Genomic DNA, 13304 nt, shown 5'->3' with positions numbered 1-13304 from the left:
AACATGCTCCTTTAGCTCAGAGAAGTTTGTTTTTACCCACCTTCTGAAGCCTGCTTCCGTCAATTTATCAAACTCATTCTCCATCCAGTTTTGCTCCGTTGCTGGTGAGGAGTTGTGATCCCTTGGAGTAGAAGCAGCATTCTGGTTTTTGGAGTTTTCAGCCTTTTTGCACTGGTTTCTTCCTATCTTCATGGATTTATTTACCTTTGGTCTTTGAAGTTGATGACCTTAGTCTCTGAGTGGACGTCCTTTCTGTTGATGTTGAAACTATTTCTTTCTGTTAGTTCTCCTTCTAACAGTCAGGCTCTCTGCTGCAGGTTTGCTGGAGTTTGCTGGAGGTCCACTCCAGACCCTGCTTGCCTGGGAATCACCAGTGGGGGCTGCAGAATAGCAAAGATTGCTGCCTGTTCCTTCCTCTGATAGCTTTGTCCCAGAAGGGTACCCACCAGATGCCAGCCAGAGCTCTCCTGTATGAGGTGTCTGTCAGCCCCTTCTGGGAGATGTCTACCAGTCAGGATACATGGGTGTCAGGGAGCCACTTGAGGAGGCAGTCTGTCTCTTATCAGAGCTTGAGTGCTGTGCTGGGAGATCTGCTGCTCCATTCAGAGCTGCCGGGCAGGGATGTTGAAGTATGCTGAAGCTGTACCCACAACCACCCCTTTTCCCAGGTGCTCTGTCCCAGGAGGGTGGGGGCTTTATTTAGAAGTCCCTGATGAGCTGCTCCCTTTTTTCAGAGATGCCCTGCCCAGTGAAGAGGGAGTCTAGTGACACAGAGGCCTGCAGAGGCCTTGCTGAGCCATGATGGGCTCTGCACAGTTGCTGTGTAAACTTCCTGGTGACTTTATTTATGCAGGCGAAGTTAAAACCAACTACCCAAGCCTCAACAATGGTGAATTCCCTTCCCGCACCAAATATGTACATCCCAGATCAAGCTCAGACTGCTGTGCTGGCTGCGAGAATTTCAAACCAGTGGATCTTAGCTTGCTGGCCTTTGTGGGAGTGGGACACACCAAGCCAGATCACTTGGCTCCCTGGCTTCAGCCCCCTTTTTCAGGGGAATGAGTGATTCTGTTCCCTTACATTCCAGGTGCCTCTGGGGTATAAAAAAGAAAAAAAAGCAGGTAGCTTGGTGTCTTCCCAGATGGCTGCCCAGTTTTGTGCTGGAAACCCAGGGCACTGGTATTGTTGGCACCGGAGGGAATCTCCTGGTCTGCAGCTTGTGAAGACCAACAGGATAAGTGCAGTATCTAAGCCAGCGTGCCAGGGTGCTGGGAAAAGTCCCAAATGGCTTCCCTTGGCTAGGAGAGAGAGTTCTTTAGCCTCTTGCACTTCCCAGGTGAGGCAACGCCCCACCCTGCTTCAGCTCGCCCTCCTTGGGCTGTACCCACTAACTAACCAGTTTCAGTGAGATGAACCAGGTACCTCAGTTGGAAATGTGGAGATCATTCGCCTTTTGTGTTGCTATCACCAGGAGCTGTGCACCAAAGATGTTCCTATTCTGCCATCTTGCCAGAAAATCCCCACAAGGCATTTTTGTAATGTTGATCTTTGAGAGTCAGAGTGTATATGTGTCTGTGTATTATATATATTCATATTCCAGATATTAGTCCTTCGTTGAATATGTGGTTTACAAACATTATCACCCAGTCTATAGCTTGTTTTTTCATCTTCTTACCAGGGTCTTCACAGAACAAAAGTTTTTTAATGTTCTTGAAGTCTAGTTAATCAATTTTTTCCATTTATGGATATGCTTTTGGTGTCATGTCTAAAAACTCTTCCGTGACCCCTAAGTCTCAAAGATTTTCTTCTATTTTTTCTAAAGTTTTATCATTGTACTTTTCACATTTAAGTTTATGATTAATTTGCAGTTATAGTTTTTGACTTTTATTTTAGGTTCAGGAGTACATGTGCAGGTTCATTACATAGGTAAATTGCATGTTGCAAGGGTTTGGTGTACAGATTATTTTGTCACCCAGGTAATAAGTGTAGTATCTGATGGGTAGTTTTTCAGTCCTCATCCTCCTCGTGCCCTCCACCCTCAAGTAGGCCCCAGAATTTGTTGTTGTCTTCTTTGTGTCCATATGTACTTAATGTTTAGCTCCCATGTATAAGTTAGAACATGTGGCATTTGGTTGTCTGTTCTGTGTCAGTTTCCCTAGAATAGTGGCCTCCAGTTCCAACCATGTTGCTGCAAAGGAAATGATCTCATGTTTTCTTATGGCTGCATAAGTTGTGGGATTTAGGTGGTTTCTTTTTTCTTTTTTCTTTTTTTTTTTTTTTTTTGCCTGTGGATACTGTTGGACCACTTCCACTTGTTGAGAAGAGTATCATTCCTCATTGAATTTGTTTTGCACCTGTGCCAGAAATCAGCTGGATATACTTAAGCCTGTTTCTAGGCTCTCTGCTTGGTACTCTTGATCTCTATGTCTATGCCTCCACCACTGCCACACTGGCTTGATCTTCATAGCCGTGTACTGAGCCTTCATGTTGATTAGATGGAGTCTTTCCACTTTTTTTCAACATTGTTTTACCTGTTGAATGGCTAGTTCCTTCCAATAGTAAATATTAGTAAGTCTGTCTTGTCTACAAATGCTTTGCTGAGAATCTGATGAGACTGCAGCAAACCTATAAATTAATGGATGGAAACTGTCATATTTATTATGTTTTGTCTCCCAACACAAGAATACAAGTGTATCTTTTCATTTATTTAGGCTTAAACTTCTTTTGTCTGAATTTTGTAATTTTCTGCATATAGATACTATGCATTTTTTAAATGTATACTTTTGTATTTAATTTTCCTAGGAACTATTACAAATATTGTGTTTTAAATTTCATATTCCATAAGTTGATTTTTAGTATATGGAAATGTGATTGATTTTTATGTGTTAATATTGTATCTTGTGGCTCTGCTGAATCCATTTGTTAGTTCAAAGTTAGTTGTTTTTATAGATCACTTGAAATTATCTATGTAAGCAACCATATCATCTGAAGATGGGGAGTTTTATTTCTTCCTTTCTAGCCTGTATTCTTTTTATTTCTCTTCGTCCAGCCTCTTCCTACTGCCCAATTCCAAAGTCACTTCCAAATTTGTAGGTATTTGTTATAGTGTATCCCACTTCCAAGTACTAAAAGCTGTACAGTAATTATACAACAATACAGTTGCTACAGTGATATCAACAAAATACTGTTAACAGAGAGGAGGAGGTGGGTAATTTTGTGTAGATGGAACATAAAGAAACAATTTGCATAAATGGAGACACTTTCCTAAGAATGGATAAAGTTTCAGCATGGAAGAGTAGTTCAAGCAGAGGGGATAGCAACATCAAGGCATGGTAGTGTGAAAATGCATGGAGTGTCAGGGAAGTAGTGAGCAGGTACCTGGTGGTAGAGGGATGGATGGCAAGAGTTGTTACAGTAGTCAGAAAACAATATTTGAAGAACTCTGGGCCCCATGCCAATAGATCTTGACTTTATTCTGTAAGCAGCAGGCAGTCTTTGAGGGTTTTTAACAGGAAAATGACATGATAAATTTGGTGTAGAACATGAATGGAAGACTTAGAGAATGTTTAAGTAACCCATAGGAGAGTTAACTTGAGAAAACGTTTTGTCAAAAGGATATTCAGTTAGCCCTTTACCACCCAGGGGTTAGGGGTACCAACCACCCACACAGCCGAAAATCCATGTATGTATCCAATATATATATCCATGTATATATCCAATATATGCATATTGAGACAGAGTCTTGCTCTGTTGCCCAGGCTGGAATGCAGTGGTATGATCTCGGCTCACTGCAACCTCCACCTCCTGGGTTCAAGCAATTCTCCTGCCTCAGCCTCCCTAGTAGCTGGGATTGCATGCCACCATGCCTGGCTGATTTTTGTATTTTTAGTAGAAACAGGGTTTCACTGTGTTCACCAGGCTGGTCTCAAACTCCTGAGCTCAAGTGATCTGCCCACCTCGGAATCCCAGAGTACTGGGATTACAGGATTGCAGGCATGAGCTACCATGCTCAGCTCCATGTATAATTTTTTGTCTCCTGAAAAACTTAACTATTAATAGCCTACTGTTAACCAGAAGCCTTGCTGATAACATAACCAGCCTAACACTTATTTTGTATGTTGTAAGATATTATAAGTAGTATATATAGTGTTGTTAGAATAAAGTAAGCTAGAGAAAAAGAAAATGTTAAGAAAGTCAGAGGGAAGAGAAAATATACTTACTGTTTATTCAGTGGAAGTGGATAAAGGTCTTCATCCTTATCATCTTCACATTCCATAGGCTAAGGAGGAGGAAGGAGAGGATTAGTGGGTCTTGTTGTCTCAGAAGTGGCAGAGGTGGAAGAAAATTCATATATAAATAGAACCATGCAGTTCAAACCCATGTTGTTCGAGAGTCAGCTGTAGTCACAAGCTTAAATGGCTATTTTTTAAACAATCAAATGTAATGTAGTCTGTATGAATACATGTGCAGGGTTCAGTTTCCCTTTAACCAGGATTAAAGTAGATGTTAAGAGAATTCCAATCCTAAGATTATTTGATTGTAAAAGGTTTGGAGGCCTAGAGATAATTTCTGATAATTTTATAGAAAATAGAGATTATATACTAGTTGAGCCATGTTATCGTTTGTTCTCTGATTTTCATTGCTCTGTTTCCTTTTGGATTATTTAGGTATTTTTTATTTTTCCATTTTAACTTTGCTATTGAGCTTTTAACTATATTTCTTTGTATAGTTTGTTTTTTTAGTAACTCTAGGAATTACTACACATCCTTAACATTTCCGTCTAGTTAGAATTAGTATTTTCCCACTTCAAGTGGAATGTAGACATAGGTGCATTTAACCTCCTCCTTTATGTTGTTGTCATGTGTATTATCTCTGCATACATTGAAAACATCATTAGATATTATAATATCATGTTTAACTGTCAAACATTTTTTAAAACTTAAGAGGAGAAAAATAGTGTGTTATATTTACCTAGCTATTTATTATTTCTGTTGCTCTTCCTTCATTTCTGAAGTTTGAATATCATTTTCCTTTTGTATGAAGATCTTCCTTCAACATTTCCTTAGAACAGGTCTACTGGCTATGACTTCTCTGAGTTTTTCTCCATATGATAATGTTCTTATTTTACCTTCATTCCTTAAGTACAATTTTGCTGGATATAGATTTTTGGGTTGACAGTGATTTAGCACTTTACAAATATTCCACTTCTTTCTGGCCTTCATGAAAAATCTGCAGTCATTTGAATGAATGTTCCCCTATGTATGATCTGCTGTGGTTTCTGGCTGCTTTAAGATGTTTTCACTGTCTCTAGTTTTTGGCAGTTTATGATGCCTCTGGGCATTGATTTCCTCGGGTTTTTCAGCTTGCAGTTTGCTGAGCTCTTGTATTTGTTAAGTTAATGTTTTGAATCATTAACTTAACAATGGTCTATTGTTTTGCACCCCAGTCTCTTCTCCTTCTAGAACTCTGATGACAGAGTGTTAGACCACTGTTGTTGTCATACAGGTCCCTGAAGTTCTGTTGGGATCTTTTCTCCAACCTTTTCTCTCTGTTCTTCAATTAGATAATTTCTGTTGAGCTATTTACATACTTACTGATTCTTTCCTCTTTCATCTCATTTTATAACTGCATTTTGCCACTGGATTTTTATTTTAGTTATTATATCTTTCGGTACTAACATCTCCATTTGATTCTTTTTTTCTATTTATCTGCTATTATTTTTCATTTATGTCAAAAATGTTCACCATTATTTCTTAGAGCATGGTGATATAAGAGCTGCTTTAAAGTCTTTTTGTGATAATTCCAACAACTATGTCGTCTTGGTGTTGCCATTGTTGACTATCTTTTTCCTTACAAGTTATTGAGATTTCATAGTTCTTTGTGTGTCCGGTAATTCTGGATTGTATCCTGGGCATCTTAAATATTATGTTACGAGACTCTGGGCCTTGTTTAGTTCCTATGGAAAATAATGATTATTAAATTTCTTAAGCAGTTGACCCAGTTAAGTTTAGGCTGCAAGTTCTTACTGACCCTTCAGGGGCTTTCTTATGTCAGTTCAGATTTTAGATGTTTTCAGTGCCATTTAGATAATGTGGATCACCCAGTGGCCCCTGTGGGACCTATAAAATATTCTACCCCTTGGTTCAGTTCTCAAAGAACTATTCAGGGTCAGATCCACTCATACAGCTTAGGGGTAAATCCAGGAGGTCATACACAACATTATGGGAGCATCTGCTTGAGACCCCTCCTCTTGGCATTTTCCCAGGCACTTCCTGGTGTCTAGGAGTCCTCCATTCCCAGTTTTCTTAATGAAAGCTGGGGCTTTCATTTTCCCACTCTGCCATACACTTCCTGCAACTGTTTCTGCCTGTTAAACCAAGAGGCAGGAAGACAGAGATAGAAAAAAAAGAAACAGGGATTCTCTCCTATGCCCTTAGGACCACAGTTCCTCTGGTCAGAGAGGATTCCTGTCTCTCAGAATTTTAGGTGTCTGCATGACCACCACTGCCATTACTATAATGAGACTGCCTAGGGGAATAGGGTGGGAGAAATCATCACTCAAATACAAGTCTTTCATTCCCTCATACCCTTAAGGACTCTTTTCCTTCTCTTCAGATCTGAGCGGGCTTCTTTTGGAGTCCTTTATGTCCCTGCCCAGTCTCAAGCTGGTATTGAGTTCAGACCAGGGCACATCACAGGAACAACAAGACAAGAAACTCACTGCAGAATCAGTTTTACTTCGAATTCTGGTTTCCCTCCCCAGTCCCCCTGCTGCTGTTTCCCTCCAGAGTCCTCAGACAGCTGATCTACACACTCTGCCCAAGGTTTTCCACTGCACTCAAATGGATGAAGTGTGCCACTCCATCTTTATCACTGTTTACATATTGATGGTTTTGGAAATCACTAAAAGAATTTTCTAAGCACTGTTTGCTTAGTAGCATGAGGAATACAAAAGCAAAAAGAGAACAAGCATTTATTTGAATGTATACCACAATTTTTAAGTTAATACAATAACCTCATAGGATAGAAGTAAAAAAAAAAAAAAAGCAAGAGGGGCCAGGTTTATGTCTGGATAATGTGGCCTTCCCAAAGCCATAGCCAACAGTGGTCCTTACTATCTGAAGGGCAGTGTATGTTTCATAATTAGGAAATGTCAGGGATTTCGTGAATTGCATTTTAATGAAGCATTCCAAAAAGAATATGCCTTAGCTAAAACTAACACTGTTGCTTTTGGGGAAATGTCAAGCTGTGTGGCTGACCAGCTGTGGGGGAATTGGGAGTCTGAAGACCTCCACAGTCCTGACTTCACCCATGGAATGACAGCCTATCCATGTGGCCAGATAGGTTGTCCACTACAGACTCCAGGTGAAGCTTTTCTCGTGAGTTTTGATGTGAAAGGCACCTCTTGGAGCTGTGCACATTTTGGCTGTGTGCTCTGTTCACAAGGAAAGGTCCTTGGCAATTAGAAAGACTGCAGGATGGCAATGACAGCCTGTCGTTTATTCTCTTCATTTGCCCTCTGCCTCTTTCTTCCTGTTCCAGTGCTGGAGAAAGACGATCATTACCTCTCCAGAGTCTTTTAATCTCCCTAGAAGAAGCCGTCCACTCTCGCAGAGTGCTCCAACAGGACTGAACCATGTGGGCTGGCCAGAGCACACACCTGACACTGGTGAGTTACACACCTCCCTCTTTTGCTATGTACTCTGGATCCTGTATGAAGGACAAGAAGCAAGTGCTGTTGGCAGGGGTATCCACTCGCCTGGCAGAAGTAGCTTGAAGGTGAGAGAGATAAACAATTGTCCCCTTCCCTTCAGTTAGGGAGGAGTGCCTCCCACGCAAAGAAAGGGAATTCTTGGCCGTGAGCAGTGGCCCATGCCTGTAATCCCAGCACTTTAGGAGGCTGAGGCAGGCGGATCACTTGAGGAGCTCAAGACTAGCCTGGGCAATATGGTGAAACCCTGTCTCTACTAAAAATACAAAAACTAGCTCAGTATGGTGATGAATGCCTGTAATCTCAGCTACTCGGGAAGATGAGGCAGGAGAATTGCTTGAACCTGGGAGGCCGAGGTTGTAGTGAGCCAAGATGGTGCGCTCCAGTCTGAGTGACAGAGTGAGATGCTGTCTCAAAAAACAAAACAAAACAAAATGGAATTCCTAGCTTGGGGCAGATTCCATTGAGTCCCCCAGCTTGGCTTCATTAGTAGTTAATTTTGAGCAGAACTACTGACTGTCCCTTTGTCTCGTAGTAGGTTATATTAACTTCAAGGAGACAGAATCATGTAAGGAGCTGCCTCTGATCAGCTGATGGCACTTGGGTCTTTTCCCATGTAAGGAAAAATGGCCCCTTCCTTGAGTTTTATGGCAGCCTCTGTGAGTCCCTTTCTCCAAACTATAGCAAACAGCATCACATCACATATTTGTCATAAAAGGCCTGGCTTTCCATGTTAGAAGGGAATTGGGCCACAGGTGAGAGCCAGGATGGGGTCTCTTTATCTGTAACATCTGTCTTCCGGTAGAAGGACAGATGTGGGGTCTCAGGTCTTGAGCAGGTACAGATTGTGTTAGGTGGTGACCTATAGTCTAAAAGCTCATGGCTATTAGAGGAAGGGGCCAAATCTGGTGTTGAAGAAAAATAAACAAGGGCAATTCCCTAAGAGAGTTAGAAAAACAAAATAGCCACACCTGTCAAGCACATGCTTTGTCCATGTTTGGGAGGAGTGGGCCGGCAGTGGAGGCTGCTGGTAGTCAGGGTCTGTTGGTGCTGAAGACTCATAGAAAGCCAGTGTGGTGAGGCAGAGGATGATGACGCATGGTGGTCAGCCCCAAATGCTGGAGTTTGATATATAAGGCATATGCTAAAGAATCAGCTCTGATGCGGCTGGTCCTGCGGGAGCTGGCTGCTCAGATTAGCTGGTGGACATGTGGTTGTCCATCAGCAGATGGACATATTTAGGCTGCATTGTGAAGTGGACTTTTATTCTTTCCCAAATACAACTGTGATCTTAAACTCACAAGCAAAGTTACGAAAAGGTGCTTGACAACTGTTGAACAAACTTTCCCAATTTCTTGCATGAGCCCTTCATTAAGTCATAGAGTTATTTAGAGTCTTGTGGAAAGGACAGTAACCGGGGAGAGGAATCCTTTTCCAGAGAGAACCCTCCAAGCTGATTTTGGCCCTTCAATTCAGTACCTCCTTAAAATTCAGAGCTTCGTAATTGTATTTTCTTATTATTTCAGTGTGTCACTTGAATTAACTGGCAAATGAGTTCATTGCAGAAGAAATTTTAAAACCTCAATGATACCAGTGTCATTGAGCATGTGTGCACACCCAGGGCACCGCTCTGGAAGTCAGAGGTCAGGGCTCTGGCCACAGTTCGTCCTTGGGTGAGAAACCGGACACATCCCTCTATTTCCCCATATGTCAGGTTCCTTTTTTCTTTCTTTTTTCTCAGAAATTCTGCAAGAAAGTGATCAGATTCCTTTTCCTTCAAAAAAGGAGTAATAGCTCCTGTTTTCCTATCTCGTAAGAATAAGGGGAGGGACTAGCCTGGATCTCTGAGATTAGTTTAGGAAAACTCTCTTTTCTTTCCTTAATTACTACTTCCACTCCAACTGATCTGTTCCTGACTTCTTAGGATTTCTACTTTATACAGTTTGCATTTCTAGTTTCTATCCCTGGAACCTCTCATCATTCTCAATTTTTGATCAATTTTCTGCTCAGTTCTGGGAAAATTCCTCAGTTTCATCTTCTGCTTAGTTTTCTTGTTTTGTTTTGTTTTGTTTTTTCTCACCTGTGTTCACTGTCTTCACTGGCGGTTTGTGATTTGGTGATCATGTTTTTAATCTGCAACAATCTTTCCAATTTCCTTTTGAAGTCATTAAGAACTGAAAATCCCAAAACCTAAAATGCAATAAAATAAATAAATGGGAAAAAACAAACAAACAAACAAGCAAAAAAAAAAACACAAAAAACCTCCGATGCTTATATAAACCCTGATGCTTATATAATTTTTCTTTGTTTATTAAAACATTTTGGCCTTTAAAAAAAAAAAACTGAAAATCAGGATTTTTGTAAAGTTTTCTCACTATTTCCAAATTTCAGTTCATTTCCAAATTCATCTGCTCTTCTTTTGAGGGTTTTTTTTTTTTGAGACTCTAGCCCAGGCTGGAGTGTAGTAGAATGATCGATCTCAGCTCACTGCAACCTCCGCCTCCTGGCTTCAAGCAATTCTCCTGCCTCAGTCTCCCAAGTAGCTGGGATTACAGGCACCCGCTACCATGCCTGGCTAATTTTTGTATTTTTAGTAGAGACGGGATTTCGCCATGTTGGCCACACTGGTCTCAAACTCCTGACCTCAGGTGATCACCTACCTCAGCCTCCCAAAGTGCTGGAATTACAGGCATGAGCCACTGCGCCTGGCCTCTTTTGAGGTTTTTTATTAACAGGTGAAATGTCTTTATTTGCTCATCCATGCAGACAGCAGACCTCCCCCAGAAGTACTGTGTTATCAAGTAGCACTGGAAGTGGCATTCTTCCAGAGATTGTTATGGGTTCCCGTTCAGATCCTTCAAACGCAGCCAAAGTAGGATGAGGACAGCAAGGCTTTCTTGTGATGAATGCCATGAGTCAGTGCCTAAAGGCTTGGCCAGAGCCATCAGCAGTCCTGGCAGGAAGCCCCTACCCTTCACTAGAATTTCTTCTCCATGTTCGGAGGGGTGGCCAAGAATCAGCCTGATGTGGGAGCAGGCCACCTCTTGCTGGCAAGTCGGTGCCCAAGATAAACCCCACCACACCCGGCCCACTCTCAGTGGAGCCAGCAGGGCCAGGTGCAACTCTGTGAGTCCCTGGTGTCTCCAGAGTTCATGCCTGTGGCTTTGGAAGAGTGGGCAGTGTTTTACCAGGAATACATGGTGGTATGGTTATTTCACAAGCTGTAGGTCACCTCTTTCTTCAAGCCACTTCATTGTATCTTGTGGCTGACACCTTTCTTCAGTTTCCAGTACTAGTAAAGGATGCTCTCTTAACCAACCTCTGCTAGGTTCAGATTTTTCTTTTACAGCTTCCTCATTTCTCTCAGTCTTCATAGAATTGAAAAGAGTTAGAGCCTTTTCTTAAAAGAGCATTGTAGCTGATATGATCTTCTATCTAGACTACTAAAACTCTCTTCCTATCACAAGGCTATTTCACTTTCTTATCATTCATGTGCTAGCTGGAGTAGCACTTTTAATTTCCTACAAGAACTTCTCCTTCACATTCAGAATTGACTGTTTGGCTTGGAGGCCTAGCTTCTGGGCCATCTTGGGTTTGGGCATGCCTTCCTTACTAAACTGAATTGTTTCTAGCTTTTGATTTAAAGTTAGAGAAATGTGACTCTTCCTTTCACTTGAAAACTTAAAGGCCATTACTGGGTTATTAATTGGCCTAATTTCCATATTGTGTATCTTGGAATGGGGAAGCCTAAGGAGAGGGGGAGAGACAGAGGAATGGATGGTCGGTGGAGCAGTCAGAACACACATCATTTGTTGATTAAATCTGCCCTCTTCTATGGGCACAGTTGATCCCTAAAACTATTAGAAGATATATCGAAGATCACTGATTACAGATTACCATAACAGATATAATAACAATGAAAAAGTTTGAAATATTGAGAAATTTACCAAATGTGACAGAGATGCAAAGTGAGCACATGCTGTTGGAAAAATGGCACCGATCAACTTATTCAACGCAGTGTTACCACAAACCTACAATATGTAAAAAGCACACTATCTGTGAAGCACAAAAAACAAGGTATGCATATAGTTGGATAATGTTTTTTATCCAATCTGACACTCTCTGCCTTTTGATTGGGTTATTTAATCCATTCACAGGTACTGTTATTATTGATATATTTGGATTTATGTTTACAGTTACTTCTTGTTTTCTCTGTCTTATCTTTTTATTGCTCTATTCCTTCTTTACTGTTTTCTTTTTCACTAGGTGAATACTTTCTAATGTAGTATTTTAGTTTTATGAATGATTCTTTCACTAAATTTTTTGAGGTTTGTTTTTAATGGTAGCTAGGGTTTAATATATAGATAGGGTTTAGTATATAGATAACTTACCAGCATCGACTTCAGATTTATATTAACTTAATTCCAGTAATATATAGAACTATTACTGCTTTATAGCTGTATTCCCTCCCCCCTTTTTTGTGGTATGATTGTTATGCATATTGTACCTATTGATGTTATAAACCCATCAGCGCCTTAGTAAAATAATTACTATCTGTCACCATTTTCTTAGCCTATTACAGCTTTTTCTCATCTATTTCCTTTATGCTGTTATTACATATATTACATTTCTATGTTATATGCCCAATAATACAGTATACACATATTATTTTATACAATTGCTTGTTACTTAGGAAAAGATAAGAATATATAGTGTTTTTTATAATTACCTAATTACCTTTTCTAGTACCCTTTTTGTATTCATGTGGATTTACATCATCATATGGGGTCACTTGCTTTCAGTCTAAATAACTCCCTTTAGTATTTCTTATAAGTTAGGTCTACTAGCAACAAATTCTCTCAGTTTTGTTTATCTGGGAAAATCCTTATTTAGTCTTCATTTTTGAACGGTTAGCTTTCTGCATAAAGAGTTCTTAGTTGCCAAGGTTTCCTTAAAAAAAATCCTTTTAGCACATTTAACACACTATCCCACTGTCTTCTGGCTTCTATAGTTTCTGCTAAGAAGTTAACTGTTAATCATATTGAAGAAGGCTTGATAAGTTATATGTTGTTTGCTGCTGTTCTCTTGCAGCTTTTAGGATATTCCCCCTTGTCTTTTACTTTCAACATTTTTACTATGATGTGTCTGTTTGTGGACCTCTGGAATTATTTTACTTGAAAATAACTGAGTTTCCTGGGTGTGTAGGTTATTGTTTTTCAATAAACTTGGAAAGTTTCTGGCCATTATTTCTTTGAATATTTTCCTCCTCTCCTTTCTCTCTCTCTTTCTGATATTCCCATTATACATATGTTGGTACATTTAATGATGTCCTACACATCTCTGAGGCTCTGTTCATTTATTTCATGGTTTTCCCTCTGTTCTTTGGCTTGTGTAATTTCTATTGATCTAGCTTCAAGTGTGCTAATTATTTCTTCCATCTGTTCAAACTGCTGTGGAGCCCTTCCAGTGAACTTTTTATTTCAGTTATTGTATTTTCAACTCAAAAATTCCCTTTTTAAAAAAATTTGAATGTGTTCACTAATATTCTGTTTGATGAGACATTGTCACTATATCTTCATCTTTTTTTTTTCTT

General features: G+C 40.2%; 1 protein-coding gene across 2 annotated transcripts in view; it reads left to right on the top strand.

The window, feature by feature from the left end:
- The window catches only part of ARHGEF4 (Rho guanine nucleotide exchange factor 4), a 218481-nt gene that overhangs the window by 118422 nt on the left and 86755 nt on the right, over window positions 1–13304 (top strand). For both annotated transcript variants that reach the window (XM_017517522.2, XM_037734572.1), the window contains exon 4: window positions 7543–7669. In XM_017517522.2, coding sequence (XP_017373011.2) covers window positions 7543–7669 — 127 coding nt within the window. The remainder of the gene's footprint in view (window positions 1–7542; window positions 7670–13304) is intronic.

Source organism: Cebus imitator, unplaced genomic scaffold, assembly GCF_001604975.1.
Source record: "Cebus imitator isolate Cc_AM_T3 unplaced genomic scaffold, Cebus_imitator-1.0 Scaffold635, whole genome shotgun sequence".
In the NCBI taxonomy this organism is placed as follows: Eukaryota; Metazoa; Chordata; class Mammalia; order Primates; family Cebidae; genus Cebus; species Cebus imitator.
Note: the sequence above shows the minus strand (reverse complement) of the source record. Positions and strands in the feature narration are given on the sequence as shown.